Source organism: Lepisosteus oculatus, chromosome 18 (assembly GCF_040954835.1).
Source record: "Lepisosteus oculatus isolate fLepOcu1 chromosome 18, fLepOcu1.hap2, whole genome shotgun sequence".
In the NCBI taxonomy this organism is placed as follows: domain Eukaryota; kingdom Metazoa; phylum Chordata; class Actinopteri; order Semionotiformes; family Lepisosteidae; genus Lepisosteus; species Lepisosteus oculatus.
Genome location: NC_090713.1, coordinates 21,962,615 through 21,982,536, shown reverse-complemented (window position 1 = coordinate 21,982,536; position 19,922 = coordinate 21,962,615). Strand labels below are relative to the sequence as shown.

Below are 19,922 nucleotides of genomic sequence, written 5' to 3'. Positions count from 1 at the left end.
CGTCCAGCTCCATGGTTACCTGCTCTTCTTGCGGCTGCGAAGTCAGGTTTCGGATACGGAGGGGGTCAGCGTATAGATCTGCTGTAAATATGCCTCGTGTCATAGGGGCTGTCCGCGCCCTCGGGGGCGTCCATCTGACCCCCCTGGCTGGAGCTCAGCCAGCGCGATGCCGGAGCTGGTGCTGATGGAGTTCGACAGAAGGCGAGACTGACTAGACCGTGTCTTGGAGGGCGATACTCCTGTCTTCAGGAGTCCTGCGGGGTTTCCCGTTAACAGACTGAGGCCTGAAGCTGCAGGCGGTTTGACTTCTGACTCCGGTACATGGTTGGGTCAAGACGTTGAGGACGGAGGTGGATTGACCCCTGCTTGGAGCCTGTAGCTCCCCTGGGTACTTGAGATGCCCGTCTGTGAAGGTGGCGATGCAGATCAGCTGAGCATCAGTGTGGAGGCTGATTCGTGTCTATTGGGTTAACTATCTGCATCGGCCACTCTCACCTATCCCTCTCCTCCTCCTCCTCTATCTCCTCAGGGTTGACCTGGTCCACTCTCTCACCTGTCCCTCTCCTCCTCCTCCTCTATCTCCTCAGGGTTGACCTGGTCCACTCTCTCACCTGTCCCTCTCTGTCTCCTCAGTGTTGACCTGGTCCACTCTCTCACCTGTCCCTCTCTGTCCCCTCAGTGTTGACCTGGTCCACGCTCAGATCCATGTGGCGGAGGGGAAGTCTCTCCCAGACCTGGGGCTGCTCCAGGAGAACATCCGCATCAACGGCTGTGCCATCCAGTGCCGGGTCACCACGGAGGACCCCGCGCGCGGCTTCCAGCCCGACACGGGGCGCATCGAGGTACGGTTTTTTTCGGGGTCCACCCCTGCCTTGGGCTTGGCTTCTGTGCCTCCCTGCCTGTCCGGCGTCGATGTGGGGCCTCTCCGTGCCCAGCATCCTATAAGCAGAGCAAGCTGGGGGGGGGTCAGGGGAGAAGGGAGCTTTAACAGTGGGGGGGCTCTGCGTTGACCCGACGGCCTCGTCCCGGGCGGACCGCGGTGCCGGTCGGGTCATCCTCGGCGCCCGCGGCTCTCCCCACGGGTCGCCTTCCCTGCCCAGCGCTCGGCTGCAGCCCTGTTCAACCACGGGAGTGTTTCTCGTGTGTGTGTGGGGGGGGGGGTTGAGGTCGGTTCCGCTCGTGAAGCTTCTGGGCTGGGGAAGCCGGCTCTTGGGAGCCTTTTTTCCCCGATTCTGTCTCGGGGCGGAGGATGCTTTTTTCAGTTCCAGGTTGGGAGAAGCCGGCCCCCTCCTGTGAAGAGGGGGACGCCACCGCCTCTGCCTCGTGCTTACGGCCGTCGAGGGAAGCGGACAATTAGGAGGAGCCCCTCGGCTCACCTCGACCCCCCGAGCGTGACTGCAGCAGACTCCTCTCTCTCTCTCTCCGGCTCGGTCTCGCTCGCGAGTTCCTGGATTGAGCCGTCACTCCCCTCCGCCCGATCCTCCCCGACGCCTGAACGTCGGCATCGGCGCCTTGTGCGTCTTTAATTCTCATCTCTTCATTTATTGATAATTTTTTTTTTTTAAACGTCCCGACACGCACCTCGTTCCCGCACGGCCTTCCGAGCCAGCTTAACACGGAATCCTAAATGAGGGCACTCGGGATGCCGAGAGGCTGATTTTCATCGGGGGGGAGGGACTTAAAGAGCTGCAGTTGCTCTCCCGTGAAGTACGAGCCGTGTTCCTTGACCGGGAAGGGAGACCCCCGGAAAGCCCATTCCTGTTTCTGGTGGGGCGGCGATGCCGGAGCACGGGATGGAGATTGAAGCGGCGACTCGTCTGTGGCGTCTTTGGACTCCGGGGGGTCCTAGATTCTTTCTCTCGCCCCCTCTCCCTGTCTTTTTTTCCGTGCGGGACATGTCCCCTGCCCCCTCGTCAGTCCCTGCAGCAGGGGGAGGGGTCACCGGCCGTGTCGAGCTGCTCGGCTCGTCCGCTTCCAAGATATCCGAGGATCTTGGGCAGGCAGGCTGCTTGTTCCAGACCCCCACCGCCCTTTGCGTAAAGCGCTGCTCAGTTTTCAACCCTAAACCCACTTCCTTTCTGCCTGTAAGCTCGAGTCTGTCGCAGGCAGTCCTGAAGTAGACAAGTAAAAAAAAATAATAAAAATGCTCTTCTGTTGACCCAGAGATGTTTTAGTAAGATGAGGAAGAATAGGCTTGTGTAGTTCATTAGTACATTTGCTTGATTTATCGAAGACCTCGTTTATCATCCAGTTTGTTTATTTAATTATCTGTTGTCTTGAATTGCTGGGCTTGTCACACTCGGATCGTGTTCTGGTCTTTAAAACTGTTGACAGACCAGATTGCTGCTTTTTGCAACTCGGTGCCTTTTCTGTTCTCTTGTTGCTAATTATGTTAATGTCTCGATCTTTTATTTTTTTATTCTCAGTTTGCCAAACAGTGGGATTGGCAGAATGAGTTTTTTTTTTTTTTTTTTTTTCCCTGGGAGTGTCAGGTTTGACATTTTAAAATGACCTGGAGTGTTGTGAGAAGCAGAAGAGTAATTAGTAATCAGACAATTAGTGTCTGAGTAATTTTCTCTCATCCCAGCCTCCATCACTCTGCTGTTCCAGCCTGTAAGTGCTCGGGGACGGTGTGGCAGCTCTCTTCGTCGATGGGAGTTGTATTTTTGGCATCCCTGATCATTTTCTCAATCTTAAAAGTCTAATTCTGGGGCTGTTGAATTCAGACTGGATTGATGGGCTCTGGCCTGTAGGGGTACGGTGTGACCCAGACTGGACCGGCGGGCTCTGGACTGTAGGGGTACAGTGTGACCCAGACTGGACCGGCAGCCTCTGGACTGTAGGGCTACGACGTGACCCAGACTGGACCGGCGGGCTCTGGACTGTAGGGGTACAGTGTGACCCAGACTGGACCGGCGGGCTCTGGACTGTAGGGCTACGACGTGACCCAGACTGGACCGGCGGGCTCTGGACTGTAGGGGTACGGCGTGACCCAGACTGGACCGGTGGCCTCTGGATTGTTAGCTGCTGGCCCAGTTAGTCCAGGCTAACGAGGTGAAGGGCACTCTTGATGGATGACGTCCTGTTAAACGGCGGAGGGCAGGGAAGGGGGGGCCGCTGGAGACGGGCGCGCTGCTCGCGAGCTGTCCAGCGCCGAGCTTCTGTCCTCCCTGTCAGTGTGGTCACAGGTCCCAGCTTCTCCCCCAGAGCTGGCAGAGCTGGTCTGAGCACTCGTGCAACGCGAGATGAGCCGTTTTGTTGTTTTTTTTTTTTCTCTGCCAGTTACACTTCCGAGTCTCCTTGGGATGTCCCGGTGTTTATCCCGAGGCAGAGCTGAGGCCTAGATGAGAGAGAAGGAGAGGGTTTTTAAGAGACAAGGCGATGGAGAGGGCTCGGTGCGCGTTAAACGCACGCAGGCGCACCGCTGCTAACAGAGGGGGAGGGTCATGGGTGAGCAGGAAGGAAGAAGTTTGCTCAGGGCCAGAAACAGCCCCGTGCACAGTCGCTCGCGTTATCACCCGGCTTCGTTTGAAATCTCTCTCACGGATAACCCTAGCGCTCGTCGGAGATACTTACTTTTTCCAGCTTGTTCGTAACGGACAGCCCTTGGCTTTAAAACTGCCCCCCCCCCCCCTGCTGTGCTCGGTCTGTGATGAAACGGTCGAGTTTTCCAAGACGATCACAGCTCCCGTCTTTTAAAGGCTGTGCCTCTCTCCTGCTGGTGCGGGGGGAGTAGGCCCTGCGAATTTTCTGACCATTTGATTAATTAGCTGTTTAATTGTAGGTTTTTCTTCCCTTACGGAGTGTCTTTGATCCCGGACCCTCTCTGGCTCGGCGCCGCTTGGTTCGGTCCGTCTGGGAAGAGGGAGGGAGGGAGAGAGAGAGAGCGAGGGAGTTTTTCTCTCTCCTCGGGAGTCCTGATGGAGCAGCCGATGAGCAGAAAGATAGCGAGTGCTGCCCCTGGGTGATTGAATTGCAGATTTCCGATCGATTATCTTTCCGGTGGCGTTGGAGAAATGGGGTTTAGTTGCTAATGTATCTGTTCCGCCAGGCTGACACTAATGAAGGCACTTTGATCGAGCCCCTGTCTCTCCAGCCCTGGCGCTGGAGCGATGACTCGGGCAGTTGCAGGCAGAGGACAGTTCCTCTGTGATTCTCTTCTTCTGCTCCTCCTCCTCCTCCTCCTCCTCCTCAACCTCTCTGTTCCCCCATTCCTCTGGGATTCGCACCTCAGGAGGAGGGGGTCTGGAATCGTTGCCGACTGGTCTTCGAACCGTTGTGTCCAGTTCAGGGTCGTGGGGGAGCTATCCCAGCAAGCACAGCAGGGTACACTCTGGGCGGGACTCCAGTCCGTCACAAGGCAGACACACACTCGCACCAGTGCCATTTTTCCCAGAAACCACTTAACCCACCAGTGTGTCTTTGGACTGAACCCATGCAACTATGGGGGGAACATGCGTGCTCCATGCAGACAGCACTCCGGGTCCAGAGCTATGCCCAGAACCCCGGCGCTGTAGGGCAGCAGTGCTGACCACTGCCTCACAGCTGAACTCCGGTGTCATGAAATCTTTTTAAGATCGGCCCAGGTGTGTTCAAGTCCCTCTCCGGCAGTGAGGTGACCTGGCTGGTTGTTGGTGAATGTTCAGGAAAGGTTTAGGGGGGGTGATGGAGTCGGACAGGGGTGGGCTGTTATATTGTACTGTACTTGTATAAGAGCCCAGTGTGGTGTGGCCACTACAGCGCTGTCCAAGGTGCAGCACAGTAAAGTGCAGTGGGGCAGGGGCGTTGCAGTAAGGCACTGCAAAGTCTAGTATAAGACGGTAAGGCGAAGGACAGTGTAATAACTTCCATGTATTGGGTCCACTGCAGTATAGTGTAAGTGTCCTGAAGCTCAGGTACGGTGATGAACGCACGAGCACTATACAGTCTGCGAACTGACCCTGCTCTGCTGCCAGCAGACACCAGAGTACTGAGCAGAACTGGAGCAGAGAGGAGCCTCCACTTTAAACCTTTTAGCAAAGCGAGAACGAGTCGCCACCCAGTGGAGGCATATGTCGAGAGTGGAGGCACCACTTTACGCAGAGAGGGGTGGGGGTCTGGAACAAGCGGCCTCAGCTGCTGCTGCTGTTGAAGCAGATCGCACTGGGTGGAGGTTCTCCGCCCGGTTTGGAGTCCGCGTGGCTGCGCTGTGAACGGAGCAGGAGGAGTGGGTGTCCGCTCCATTTCCCTGGCAACCCCCTCCTCCTCCTCCTCCCTCTTCTCTGCCCTTGGTCCCCACTCTGCACCTGCATCCTTGAAGAGGAGCTCTATGAAAGGAGGAAACAAAAGCTTGCTCTCACACCCACGGGCCTAATCAGGGCCTCTTGTTTGGTCCTGAGCTCGGCGGCGCGGCGCTGTTTTTCCCCCGATGCTTTCAAGTAATTTACTGGGAGTTGAGATTCCCTCCTCCTCCTCTGTGGATCGGCCCCGAGGCTCTGTGTCACCCTCACGCTGGTGAGTCAGAGAGAGAGGGAGCACGAGGGGAGGGGGTGACTTGGCCCCAGCAAGGCCCCACCCCCTCTCGGGCTGGGGGGCCCCCGGATTCTGCTGTAGTCTCGTTTCCAGTCTCTCCTCCCGCCCCATCTCTCCCGAAGCGCTCCTCTTCCTCGAGGCTGGTGTGCTGGGCTGGATGTGGCTGCAGGAGGAGCCCTGCTTTGCGTACACACACACACACACACACACACACACCCCTCGCTCTGGACCGGCGCCTCGGGTCACCACGCCCCTCCCCCACCGTCTCCCAGGCTCCTCGGCCCGAAGCCGGCGCCTGCCAGCACACGAGCCTGGAGAGAGCCGGGGGCGGAACCCTGTCACCCTGCGCTCGTCCCGCGGTCAGGGGCGCCGTGTGCTGATCCCACTGTAACCCGAGGGCTGCAGATGAGATTCCCGCTGTGCCGCGCTCTGATCCGCCCCCCCCCCCCCCCCCTCCTCACACCTCGCCCCGATCGGGGTGTGTGTGCCTGTACTCAACACCTGCATGACTAACATCCGCGAGGAACCTGGGGTGGGATATTACTCAGCGTGAAGCCGAGGCGCTCGCTGTGTGCGTGAACTGAATTAGCACGACGCCTTTGAAGCGAACAGAAGCTTGGAGGATTTTTTAAAATTTATTTTTTATTTTTTTGCACAGAGCAGAGAGACAGGAAGTCTTCTGCGGGTAACGTTGGTGGACTGCAGCTCTCTGAAGCTCTGGCACCCTGGTAAAAAATTAAACAAGTGCAAATCTCAATTATTTTCAGCGGGGTGGATGTTGCCGTGGTTATTAAGTGTTCCTTCTTGCCCTGCTGCTACCTGGAGATGACTTTCCTGTTCTGTGTGCAGGCAGTAAGAGCTCAGCACCTATTTTCTCCTTCCGATTCCAGTAGGTTACTGGTTTACTGCTCGATAAGTGCTGGAGTTACTGGTTTGGCAAGACTGCTGCTCAACACTGTGGGGCGCCTTTGTCTCCTGCGTTGTCGTCTACCCTATTTGATAATTAGAAGCTAATCGATCTGGGGAAAATTCAGCCTTTTCTCCCCCCCAAAAAAAAGCTAGGGTGTAGGTTTCAACATGCCCGGGCAGCTTGTTCCACACTCCCACCACCCTTGGTGTAAAGGGCCTCCTCTTCTCTGTTTTCATTGGCTGTCTGTGTAGTTTCTGGTTCAGGTATCGCGTTTCCCGTTTCAATCAGTCAGGCTCTTGTCCCTCTCCTCCCAAGCCAGGGGGCGGGGGGTTGTTAACGAGCGAGGGTCCGCCGCCGGGGCCGAGAGGAAACGGCAGGGGGCTCTCGGACGATCTAAAGACGGCTTGAAGCGAGGCGGAGCGTGTGGAGAGGGTCCAGCTACAGCGCCTCTCTCTCGCTCTTCGATCCCCGTGATCCCCCCCAGCGGAGGGAGAGAGTCCTGGAGGGCTCACTAGAGGGCGCTGCCTGGTCTCGGGGTGGTTTAGTGTCTTTCGTCTCCGTCTGGTGACTGGGGTTGTCTTTGTGACCCTCAGCGTCCTGTGTTTGTGGGGACCCCAGTCTCCCTGCGACCCAGGGCTCAGTGTCCCCCGTCTCATGTCCAGTGGTAGGGGACCCCAGTCTCCCTGCACCCCAGGGCTCAGTGTCCCCTGTCTCATGTCCAGTGGTAGGGGACCCCCAGGGTCCTGTATGTGTGGGGACCCCAGTCTCCCTGCGCCCCAGGGCTCAGTGTCCCCCGTCTCATGTCCAGTGGTAGGTGACCCCCAAGGTCCCTGCTCCCTGGGGCGCAGTGTCCCCTGTCTCATGTCCAGTGGTAGGGGACCCCCAGGGTCCTGTATGTGTGGGGACCCCAGTCTCCCTGCGCCCCAGGGCTCAGTGTCCCCCGTCTCATGTCCAGTGGTAGGTGACCCCCAAGGTCCCTGCTCCCTGGGGCGCAGTGTCCCCTGTCTCATGTCCAGTGGTAGGGGACCCCCAGGGTCCTGTATGTGTGGGGACCCCAGTCTCCCTGCGCCCCAGGGCTCAGTGTCCCCTGTCTCATGTCCAGTGGTAGGGGACCCCCAGGGTCCTGTATGTGTGGGGACCCCAGTCTCCCTGCGCCCCAGGGCTCAGTGTCCCCCGTCTCATGTCCAGTGGTAGGTGACCCCCACGGTCCTGTATGTGTGGGGACCCCAGTCTCCCTGCTCCCTGGAACGCAGTGTCCTCCATACAGCGGACTAAACAAGTCTGGACCTACTGTACGTGTGTGTTCTGCGTTTTCGGCACAGATGGGGGTAATTTACTTCAAGTCTTATTCACTAATTCATGTAGTGCAAGGGCTCCCGAGATCCGCTTATCGATCGGTGACATGTTTGATGTTCATTGAGCTCCTGTTTATCCTAGCCAGCGGCGTTAAGGATTCTGGGTGAGATGGACAGATGGGGAGGGGAAAAATGTCGGCACACGTAGCCGACTCTTACAAGTAAACAACCCGTAGGAGTAGAACGCACACGTACGTATGCTTGTACCTCGTCAGGGCAGTGGGCTCCGGTGTTTAATGCAATTCACAGCTGGCTAATCTAAATTCAGTTTATGCAAGGTTTTTCACCCCCTCTCTGTGCCGCCTTTAAAGCTGAAGGCAGATCGGCTCTCGACTGCTTCTGCACTCTCGTTCTCCCTCTCCCCCTCTCCTCTTTTCCTTTCCCTGTCCCGGTGCCCTCTCCCATTCTCTTCGAGAAGCTGTAGGAGTGGGTGAGTGTTGATGGAGGGGGGGGAGTTCAGCTCTGTTACGTGCTCGAACCCGCTGCAGTTCTGTTGTGATGGGTTTTTGCAGTGCGTGTTCCTGAGGTCCGGTTCTGGTCCGCCTGATCTGTCCCCGACCTCCTCCCGGGAGCACAGGGGCGCCGGGCTCGTCGGAGCCCTGAGCTCGTCCCGCCTGGGTTCTGACGTGCGTGTCGCTGAGCTGATGCGCTCGCACTTGTGTGAAACATCAGGGGGTGTTTTCATGAATCTGGAATTCAGATGTCTGGGTTTTTTTTTAACACCCCTGCAGTTTGAAATCGCAAAACACGCGAAGCACTGGAAAACGGGGAGTGGATCAGGCTGCTGGGCACTGGGAGTCTGGTTAGCGAGCTGGGTAAAAGCCGGAGTGGATCAGGCTGCTGGGCACTGGGAGTCTGGTTAGCGAGCTGGGTAAAAGCCGGAGTGGATCAGGCTGCTGGGCACTGGGAGTCTGGTTAGCGAGCTGGGTAAAAGCCGGAGTGGATCAGGCTGCTGGGCACTGGGAGTCTGGTTAATGAGCTGGGTAAAAGCCGGAGTGGATCAGGCTGCTGGGCACTGGGAGTCTGGTTAACGAGCTGGGTAAAAGCCGGAGTGGATCAGGCTGCTGGGCACTGGGAGTCTGGTTAGCGAGCTGGGTAAAAACAGCAGCCTTCGACGTGTCGACCCGCTGGTCTTCAGGCACCGCAGGGGCAGGAGTTCACTGGCACTGCCCCCCTCCCTTCTCTGTAAATGCCGTGATCGCTTCCACTCGGACTCTCGGTACAGAGGAGTCGACTGTGCTCTTGTGTTTGAGCTGTGTTTGGGGCTCCCAACTGGTCTCGTTTGTGGTGATGAAGATAATTAGCTCCTGTTGTAGTCATTAGCCCTGCTTGTGTCTGTGGGCCCGCTGCAATTCCATTCCTTTATTTTCGCTCAGCGGCGCTTCGCTTTGATTCCTTTGTGTTCCCTTGCTCTTGGCTGACTTGAGTTCAGAGAAGAGCCCATTCGGGGTGGAGTGAAGGGAGGGGAAGGGGGATCCTGACTGTCGCTGCCCCTGCCCTGGGCAGCGGGGCCTGATGGTCTGGGTGACGATCAAGGGCTCTTCTCGTCTTTGCGGTCCGACAGCAGTGCTGTTGTGGGGAGGTTTTTCCCCCTCGTTGGCGTGGGATTGGAAAGGGTTGTGGAGAATGTCTCGTGCTCGGATCGGCCCCCCTCCTCTTCCTGCTCTGGTGCTGTTGCACCTTTTAAAAAAACAAAACAAAGGCATTTCCAGCTATAGCCTTTAAAAAAAAAAAAACTTTTCTGCTGCTGTTGTTGAGAAGACCTTGGTAATGGAGCATCACCTCTCTCTCCCTGTTCTCCTCCTCCTCCGTCACCTTGTAGCCATGGCAACCCGTCTGTCCGGGTGACGGAGCGACACAGCTCGCATGCTGCTCGTTTGTTTTGTTTTTTAAAAAAATATTTCCCCTCTTCTGGCTGGCGGGCGCACGGGCACCCGGTCTGACCCCTCCTCTCTGGCCTGCGGGAGGCGCTGCTGACCTTCCTCCTCTTCGTTTCCTGTGGGGGGCTGTAGCTTTGGCAATGATGATGATGATGATGATGATAATGATATGAAAGAGCTGGTTGAGAGGATTCACACCGGAGTTTCAACTCTGCTGAGTATTTTGGGGGGCACCCCCCCCCCCTCCGCAACCCCTCAAATAAGCGCCTTTGTGTTTTGAACTGTGCAGGAGCCCCGTCTCCCTGCCACGACGGGAGGTATCCGCGTGCTCCTCGCGCAGGAAGCGGCGCCGGTCCCGCGCTGGGGTTAGTCTCTGCGGGCCCGTCTGTGCCTGGAAGAAGGCAGCCCTCTCTCATGCCCGTAAAGAGGGTCCCCCTCCCACGTGCGCCCCTGCGTTTCCCCTGTGTCGCCAGTGTGTGTCCCCCCCAGCGGCGGCGGCTCTTGTTGTATTGTGCCGCGGGGAGTGAGGGGACGCGCTCTCTCGGCGGGGCTCCTGAAGAGGAATGGAGTGAGGCGGCTCTGCGCAGTCGGCCCTCGTCCGGAGAGGGAGGGAGGGAGGGAGGGGTGGCGAACTGGCCCCCAGCGGCTCCCGTGTTAAAGCTGAGCCCAGCACCCTGAGGAGAGAGGGGGAGGGGGCAGAAAGAGACACCCTTTCATCCCCCTTATGCGGCGGCATAAGAGTTTTTTCCCGTGAGTGATCGAAGGCCGCTGTTAAACCACGACCTGTCTCGTCGGCGGGAGCCCAGGAGCTCGGGCAGGAAGCAGGGCGTCTGGGCTTGGTGCCTTCGAGTTGATCAGTCCTACTAATTCCCCCCCCCCCCCGGCTCCACAAATACACGGCTCTCGAAAAAAACTTTATCAAAACCAGGCCACGGCCTCCACCCCAAGGGGGGGGTCAGAGATCAGGACTCCCACGGCATGGCCGTGTGATCCACTCTGGGTTTTCCTGACCACAGCGCTTGCTGGGCTGTGCGATCAGCAGCCGGACCGCGCTGTGAAGCCCGGGTTCGGTCCAGGACCGGAGAGAATTCCTGCCGTGCGCCACATGTCCGTCTGCCGAGCCACCAGCCCCCCCCCCCCCGGAGTAGGAAACGGGATCCTGGCCCGCTCCGCTCACGTCCGTGAATCGGAATCCGTGGGCGAGAGAGGTTGGAATCCGGACGGCCCCGGCGCGCGCGCGTTCGGGCTCCGTGCTTTCCGGTCGCACGCCGCCGGAGCAGGGGCAGGAGAGCTCATCCGTCTGCGGGAGTCCCAGAGCTGGCTGATGGGATTGGCTGCCCTCTGTCGTGGCGGAGAGGGGAGCTCAGCGATGTTCCCCCATAGCTCCCCGCCCTCTCCCTGCCAGCGCTCTGACTGACTGCCCCCCCCCTCTCTCTCTCTCCCCGCAGGTGTTCCGCAGCGGGGAGGGCATGGGCATCCGGCTGGACAGCGCCTCCGCCTTCCAGGGGGCGGTCATCTCCCCGCACTACGACTCTCTCCTGGTCAAGGTCATCGCCCACGGCAAGGACCACCAGACCGCGGCCACCAAGATGAGCCGCGCGCTGGCCGAGTTCCGCATCCGAGGGGTCAAGGTAGGTCACCTCCCCTTCGGGGCGTGTTTATTTCTGGGGGGCTGGGGGGGGCGCGCGCGGTCTGACGCTCGGACCAGCCGACGACACTACGGGGCTGGGGGAGCAGGGCTCCGTGATCGACTGGTTGGGTCTTTGAGTTGAACTGTCTCTGGGTGCGATTGAGCGTTCTGATGCGTGCGGTGCTTGAGATGAGTCGCCTTGTTTTGGTGTCAAGGGTCAAGTCGAGATCGTAGGGTCGGGTACCGGATTTCAGGATGTGTCCGGCTGCGCTCCGCAGAGTTATAACGATGCGGTCAGTGGTGTCTGTGGTGCTTTTGCAGTTCTTTCTGAGCTGGTCAAGTCGGATGGAAGAAAAATAAAACAACTTTTTAGTAACAGTCTCCAGCCGGGGCTGAGGGGGTTCCCCCGTGTTTCAGAGATGCCTTGGGGGTGGGGGTGGGGTCTGCAGGTGTGCTCGTGAGGATCTGCCTGCGGCTCCCAACCTTTCCTGGTGGGAAGTGTTTCCTGTGTTCGGGGTCGAGCGTCTCTCTCCGTGTGTCCCTGCGGACCGGCAGGGTCCCGGAGAGACGCCAGACTGGGGTGGCGATGGGTACGACTTGAGACGCGCAGATCCGTATGGACTGAAGACGGGAGTCCCCCCCCGTCGGCACCGGATCCAGCAGGCCCCAGAGCGCCGGCCCGGGGCGCCGTTGGGTGTTGTGGTTGGCAACGGCGTCCTGTCGACTGGATCACGAGGAAGAGGTCCTTCTCCCGGCTCTTCCCGTCTTCTCCCGCCCTCTCCGGGCGGAAGCCAGCGCCGTGAGCCGGAGCCGGCGGGGTCTGGGGCTCCTCTCTCTCGGCGTGCGGCTGTCCGTTAATTAACCGAGCCGGTCGTGACTCGGCGAGCTGGAACGCCGCCCGTCACAGATGGCCAAGTGCTGACGGGACCGGAGCGCGTCTTCCGAGAGGTGCCTCCGTGCCGGCTTCTCCCCCTCCCTCTCTCCGCTCCGAAAGGCTTGGGAGAAGCAGCAGATGGCAGGGTAGCCTTCGGCTCTGGTTGCTGTTCCTCTGTTTTCATCCCCCTGTTCCCTCTCTCTGGCGCTCCGGAGGTCCTCGGCTTCTCTCACTCGGGACCAGCTCTCCTGTTAAGACGCCTCCTTAACCGATCCCAGGAAGCTGGTCTTGATATTGAGGTGCGGGTGGACAGAACGTCTTGGAGGGCGACGCTGGTGAAAAGGCGAACAGGGAGATGTGCAGGGAAAGTGTTGCTCACTCACTGTGCACAGTGGGGGGGGGGGGCGGGTGGCGGTATTACTCACCTTGTGCAGAGCAGTGCTGATCGGTGCAAAGAGAAAGAGGGCATTGCTCATTCTGTGCAGTGGGAGAGATAGGGGGCAGTATTGCTGACTGTGCATTGCAGTGCTGACTCTGTGCACAGGGAGAGAGGGAGAGTATTGCTGACTCTGTGCACAGGGAGAGAGGAGGGGGTGTTGCTCACTGTGTGCAGTGGTGATCTATGTGTAGGGGGACAGAGGGAGTTTTGCTCACTGTGCTGTGCAGTGGTGGTCTGTGTGTAGGGGGACAGGGGGAGTATTGCTCACTGTGCTGTGCAGTGGTGGTCTGTGTGTAGGGGGATGAGGGAGAGTATTGCTCACTGTGCAGTGCAGTGGTGGTCTGTGTGTAGGGGGACAGAGGGAGAGTATTGCTCACTGTGTGCAGTGCAGTGGTGGTCTGTGTGTAGGGGGCCAGAGGGAGAGTGTTGCTCACTGTGTGCAGTGCAGTGGTGGTCTGTGTGTAGGGGGACAGAGGGAGAGTATTGCTCACTGTGTGCAGTGCAGTGGTGATCTGTGTAGGGGGACAGAGAGTATTGCTCACTGTGCTGTGCAGTGGTGGTCTCTGCACAGGGGGAGAGGGGGCAGGAGTGTTGCTCACTGTGTGCTGTGCAGTGGTGGTCTCTGCACAGGGGGAGAGGGGGCAGGAGTGTTGCTCACTGTGTGCAGTGCAGTGGTGGTCTCTGCACAGGGGGAGAGGGGGCGGGAGTGTTGCTCGCTCTGTCCAGCGCTGATGTGCTCGCAGGTGACAGTAGCTGTCAGCTATGGCCCAGAAGCTGCCCCTTACCATTACTGTCTGTCACTGTGCGCCGTTCCCCCTCTCCTCCGCCCCGCTTGCTTGAATGCAGTTAATGAGCGCTGGAAGAGTCTTCGTGAGAGGGAAGCTCTCGCCTCCTGGCCTTACCGTTCTGGAAGCCCGTGAGTTTGCAGAGGGAGGGGGCTGACCAGAACAACTTGGAGGAGAGCTGGAGGGGGTGCCGGAGTTTCCCAGTCACCATAGTGCACCAGGGTTCCCTCGGGTCTTACTGTGGCGGGCCCCCAAACGCACTTCCGGGACAGAGCCGAGTCTGGAGGCGCCGCGTCGGAGCCCGCTCGCTCGAGGGGGCTGGCGCCGAGACCCCGAGTTTCCCCCCTCCCCCGACACGAGCCTGCCAGAGGGTCTCCCCCTTGCACGGGAGAGCGGGTTCGTCGCACGGGGAGGAGCAGGAAATAGAAGCAGTGTGTGCGTGACCCCGATTTGGTTTGGGGGGGCACTCTTTTCAGTTTTGTTCCCTCCCTGGAAGAATCCGGCGCTGGGTTTACTGGCCGCGCACGCATTTGTGCAGACGTGGAGGCCGAGCAGCGCCCCCACCCCCACCAGCCGAAGACGCGCACGCAGGTACACACACACACACTCGCGCGGCCTGTGTCTCTCTCTTCCGCCGAGCCCGTCTGGAACGAGCGTCTCTCTCGCTCGCTCCGCGCCGCTGTCCCCCCAGGGCTCCGCCAGCGCGCGAGAGAGAGAGAGAGACACTGTTTAAAAGAGTTATCTCCCTCAGAGAGAGAGCTTAGTTAGCGGAGTGATCCGTCGGAGAGAGGGAGGGGGCCGGGAAGGGAGGGGGAGTGCGCTCTTCCTCTCTCTCTCTCTCTCTTGAAATGCGGTCTTCTCCTCTCCTTGGGGCAGGTGGGAAGCTGGTGCCAAACCTTTGAACTGGGAGTGCGAGACGAGCCTTTTCATGTCTGTTAGTTCTGTGGCTGATGAAAGCGGAGCTGTCTTTGCCCAAACCCCCCCCGGGTGATCCAGATCCAGATCCGCCCCTCCTTCTCCGGGACACAGGAGCTAGACGGGCCGGGGGCTCCCGATCGGACTCGGGCCGGTCTGACCCGCTTGGCTGCAGCCTCCGGACCGGCACGCGCGTCTGAAATCTTTAAATACGGCACGATCTTTACCGTCTCATCTTCCCCCTCCCCCCCCCCTTCCCCTCCTCTCTTCTCTCCGTCTCGTTTTCCTGCTCTTTCCCAGTTTCTCTCCTCTCTCTCACGCCCACTCCTGCTCTCGTTTGCCGTCGCACTCCCACCATCTCCCACTCCGTCTCTCCCCGACTCCCTGCGTCTCTGGGTTCCCTGTCTCCCTCTCCTCTCCTCTCAGTCCACTCCCATTCCCTGCTCTCTCCCGTCTCCCCCCCCTCCCTCTATTTTTCCTCTTTCCTGACATCTGCAGTTCCACTGGGGGGGAAAAAAAAACAAAACAGTTTCATTGATTTTTTTTTTTTTTTAGCACGCAAAATCGTTTCAGATTGGTGACAGTGGGACAGACGGTATCGGAACATTAACATCTTTTTTTTTTAAAAAAAGAGAGATTAACGACCGTAAAAATGGCCAGATATTTCTGAGAAAAGCAGATAGTAGATGTCTTTACACCAGGGAAATGAACGGACGCTTTTCTGTTTTTTAATGTTATATTTTTCCTCTGACACTGTGAGTCATGGCAAGAACACACTCGGATCGTCTCCGAGGAGAGAAGGCAGAGGTGATAATTTTAAATTGTTTTTTTTAAACAGATGGAAATAATCCATCTGCCGAGCCACTTAATTTTCTCAACCGGAGAAGTCTTTTTTTTTTTGCGCTCATTCTGGTGAATGTATCATTAATGTAGTTCTCCGTTGAAATTAATTAGAATTGAAAAAAGTCATTAGCAGTTGTTTTTTATCCGTGGCAGTTTGCGGAGACGAAGGATTTTGGTGACACTGCAACAAGCAGCCCCTTGGCTGGTCCTCTCTGACAGGGTGGAGCTCAGAGGCTGGGGGTGGTTGAACCAGTATAACAAGACCTTGGACCATCTCCTCTGATAGTCACAGCCTACAGGTCCAGGGGCTCAGGTCCCATCTTCTTAGACCGGGAGGACAGCTGGTCCAGTGGTTCAGGTCCAGTCTTGTTAGACCGGGAGGACAGCTGGTCCAGTCTTGTTAGACCGGGAGGACAGCTGGTGCAGTGGTTCAGGTCCAGTCTTGTTAGACCGGGAGGACAGCTGGTCCAGTGGTTCAGGTCCAGTCTGATTAGACCAGGGGGACAGCAAGTCCAGTGGTTCAGGTCCAGTCTTGTTAGACTGGGAAGACAGCTGGTCCGGTGGTTCAGGTCCAGTCTTGTTAGACTGGGAGGACAGCTGGTCCGGTGGTTCAGGTCCAGTCTTGTTAGACTGGGAGGACAGCTGGTCCGGTGGTTCAGGTCCAGTCTTGTTAGACTGGGAGGACAGCTGGTCCGGTGGTTCAGGTCCAGTCTTGTTAGACCTGGGGGACAGCTGGTCCAGTGGTTCAGGTCCAGTCTTGTTAGACTGGGAAGACAGCTGGTCCGGTGGTTCAGGTCCAGTCTTGTTAGACTGGGAAGACAGCTGGTCCGGTGGTTCAGGTCCAGTCTTGTTAGACCTGGGGGACAGCTGGTCCAGTGGTTCAGGTCCGGTCTCGTTAGACCGGGAGGACAGCTGGTCCAGTTTTGTTAGACGAAGTGGAATGGGGGGCGGAGAGGGCAGGTAGAAAGGTGGAGAGGAGGGAATAATGAACATCCAGAGGCCAGCAGCAGAAGAGAAGAACCGTGCAGGAAAGCTCTGGGGCTCAGGATTTCTGCAGCCCGTCGGGATGGGTGACCAGGCCGCCGCGTGGGGCAGGGCGCCCTTAGGAGTGGGTTAATGAACGAGGGGGTGCTGGCGTGCCGTCCGGACGCCGGACAGGAGCAGTCGGGGGAGAGGCGTCCCGTCGGCCTGTGCCCTTCGGGGACAGCCTCCGGCCGCCATTAACATTCAGGACGCCCAGCGAAAAATGACAGATCGATGGACCCTGGCTGGGGGAGTCGGTCTCCTCATGCGTGAGCCCCAAGTACTCTCCGTCTTCTCCCATCACTCCCCTGTCGCCTCCCCTCCCCTTCAGCTCTCTCGTCTCTCCCCTCTTCCTCTCCTGTGGCCTTCGGTTTGCCTTTTTAGTGTAAAACGCAGTGTGATTAGAAGTCCAGGCACCCCCTCTCTCTCTGTCTGTCTCTCTGTGCCCGGGTGGAAGAGAGGCTCTGCTCTGCTCTCGTTCACGGCAGGAGTAATAGGGAAGTCGGAGATAAGTCTCTAATAAGGAAGGGGCTCCGCCGGTGCCGAGCTCTGTCCTGTGAAATTTGCTTAAGTGGCGGCGACAGCAGCTCCATTCGTACAGAGGGCTTGTCTGGGGCTTGAATCTGCAGACAGCTGCCAAAATGACCATTTCCTTCGCTGACATCCCTTTTCCTCTCTGCTGCGCGACGCGGGAGGAGGGGGGGGGCGACAGAGAGAGAAATTACTCTATCTGGTTGCGAGAGCGGGGTCGGAGGGAGGAGAAATAAATTAAAAGACGGAATAAAAGGCCGAAATGAGTTCCCGGCGCGGTCCCGCAGATCGGGTTTGACAGCAAGGGGAAGCTGCGAGAGTCACGTTACTTGGCAGCCTAATGGAGCAAAAGCCTCTATTAAAAGGGCTTAATTCTTGACGGATTTAATGAAGATGTTCCAGGCACACAGCGGAGCGCTCTCCCTCTCTCCGCGCGCCGCTCGCTCCTGGCTGGAATGTTAAGAGGCCCCGGAGCGGCGTGAAGGTCGCGGGAAGGTGTGTGTGCGTGTGTGCGGCGCCGTGCGTGTGCGTACGGGGGACAGGAGCGGGCGGCGTGCCCCCGCCCCCCCCCCCGCTCCGACTCCGGACCCATGTGGGTCTCCCTCCCCGCCACGCGCACGGCCTCTTCGGCCCCGGAAACCGGAACGTGTCCGTACGGTTCCCATTCCGCGTTCCGAAAGATGGGAATAGAAGAAGCGTGTGTGTGTGAAAGAGAGACAAACCACTTGGCCCTTTTTGAGAAGGAATTGCAGCCTGGTTTTAAAGATAATAGCAGCTCCAGTCTCCCGATAGCGTGTCGGCTGCACTTCCAAAGGACAAACCAATTAGGGCCCGTTAGCTCCTCGGAGAGATGCCTCAATCCACCCCCCACCCCCCCATCACGGGCGCTGGCAGTGACACTTCCTGTCGAGCCCTCCTGTGGGAGCTGTCATAATCCAGTCGTGGCCAACTGGAGTCCTTTCTCTGAAGACCTGCCGCAGCCTCAGGTGGCACACAGCCCTGCGGTCTGGGGAGCTGTGCTGGCGTGTCCTGCAGTGAGCTGTGCTGTACAGTATTGCTCTGTGCTGCGGTGGGCTGTGCTGTGCTGTAGTGGGCTGCTATATCGTGCACCACACTGGTGTCCTGCAGTGATCTGTGCTGTACAGTATTGCTCTGTGCTGTAGTGGGTTGCTATGTCGTGCACCACACTCATGTCCTGCAGTGATCTGTGCTGTACAGTATTGCTCTGTGCTGTAGTGGGCTGCTATATCGTGCACCACACTGGTGTCCTGCAGTGATCTGTGCTGTACAGTATTGCTCTGTGCTGTAGTGGGCTGCTATATCGTGCACCACACTCGTGTCCTGCAGTGATCTGTGCTGTACAGTATTGCTCTGTGCTGCGGTGTGCTGTGCTGTAGTGGGCTGCTTTATCGTGCACCACACTCGTGTCCTGCAGTGATCTGTGCTGTACAGTATTGCTCTGTGCTGCGGTGTGCTGTGCTGTAGTGGGCTGCTTTATCGTGCACCACACTCGTGTCCTGCAGTGATCTGTGCTGTATAGTATTGCTCTGTGCTGCGGTGTGCTGTGCTGTAGTGGGCTGCTTTATCGTGCACCACACTCGTGTCCTGCAGTGATCTGTGCTGTACAGTATTGCTATTTGCTGTGCTGTAGTGGGCTGCTATATCGTGCACCACACTCATGTCCTGCAGTGATCTGTGCCTTAGGAAGATGATTCATTGGAGTGTTTGCTTTATTTGTTTCCAGTCACAAGTCTGGGATTTTAGTTCACTGACAAAGCAGCAGTCAAGCTCTTAACCTGTGTTAAGGGCTGGAAACGAACAGCTCAGCTTCATCTCAAGTCGATGAATGGCTTGATTGTGCAGCCGAGGGCTCAGCGGATACGCAAACCGTCTGTCTGAAAGGAACTAAATCGCTTCAGTCTTGAGCAGGGGTGGCTAATTCTGATCCTGTAGGTGGCGCGGTCTCCCTTCGGGCTTTCATTCCATTGCTCTTCTTAACAAGCTCAGTCTGCTCGTTAGTGGCTTCATTGGACGAAATGAGCAGCTTCTCTCAGCTTTTCAGGTGCTGCTGCTCGGACAGCACACGGCGCCCCCTGCAGGACCAGGATCGCCCGCTCCTGGTCTGGCACAGAGTAAATCAAGGAGGCGTGTGAAATGTCAAGGGGTACAGGTGGGCTGTGGGCTTCGGGGGTTGAGCGCCGTTCTGTCCGGTGGCGGGGGCGGCAGAGAGAAACTCCATAGCAAACGAAGGGGAAGGAATGATTTTTAACCCCCCACCACCACCACCACCACACACTCCGGGGGCTCGCTGAGCCGCTGCCGGTGGGAAACCAGGAGCTGGGGATCGGCGGGCTCCGGTTTCTGCAGGAGCGACGCGCGGTCCGGTAACGCCAACGCGCCAGGCCTGGCAGCGGCGCCGCGGCGGAGTGTGTGTGTGTGAGCGAGAGTGTGTGTGGAGGTAATGGCTCGTACCAGACAGCTGAATCAGATTACGGCGGGATAAATGAAGTCTGAGAGAGAATTCGAGGAAGAGCTGCCGCAGCAGCGGAGGAAAATAAGCCGTAACGTGCAGCTGCGTCCCTCTGGGTCTTGATTACAACGCGCCGCCCGACGACGGGACTCCAGCTCGTTTAATTGTCATTTACTCTAATTTGGCCGTTTGCATCAGTGTTGTCTCTCTCTCTCTCTCTCTCTCTCTCTCTCCTCTTACTCCTTAATCGCTTTAATTGACAGATCGCGGGAACGCGGCTTCTCGGGGAAAAACACAGCTGCGGAAATGAGGGAATGAGCGTTTCGGTTCGGAAGATCCCCCCCCCCCCTCAGGACTTCCACAGCTCGAGATTTTCTCCGGGGTTTTTTCGGGGCCGGTCTTGAGACGGGGAGGGCAGTTGGTTTGGAGGTTTGGGTCCGGTCCTGTGAGACCGGGCGGGCGGCGGGTCTGGAGGTTTGGGGCCGGGCCGGTCCTGTGAGACCGTGTGGGTGGTTCGGGTCCGGTCCTGTGAGACCGGGCGGGCGGCTGCTCCGGGTTCGGGTCCGGCCCTGCTGCGTCAGTATGGTTCAGTGGTCTGCCCGGGCAGGACCCAGCGGGCTCGGTCCGCAGCAGTGGCGCGGTGCTGTCCCCCTGCCTCAGAAAGCCCGCTCCCGCCGCGCCCCCCCTCCCTCTCGATCTCGGGCCGTGTTAAGCTTGTCATCTTTATTTCCCCTGGCGTCTCCCAGCCGCCGCGCT

General features: G+C 58.2%; 1 protein-coding gene and 1 long non-coding RNA gene across 2 annotated transcripts in view; both read left to right on the top strand.

The window, feature by feature from the left end:
• pcxa (pyruvate carboxylase a) overlaps positions 1-19,922 on the top strand; it is a gene marked incomplete in the record, with an annotated part of 74,792 nt that overhangs the window by 11,485 nt on the left and 43,385 nt on the right. Inside the window, 2 exon segments of the mRNA XM_069180423.1 lie at positions 680-842; positions 11,105-11,287. Coding sequence (XP_069036524.1) covers positions 680-842; positions 11,105-11,287 — 346 coding nt within the window.
• Positions 12,806-19,705, top strand: LOC138224112 (uncharacterized). The gene is made up of 2 exons (XR_011182458.1): positions 12,806-13,130; positions 13,245-19,705. It is a non-coding gene; the product is annotated as an uncharacterized lncRNA (long non-coding RNA).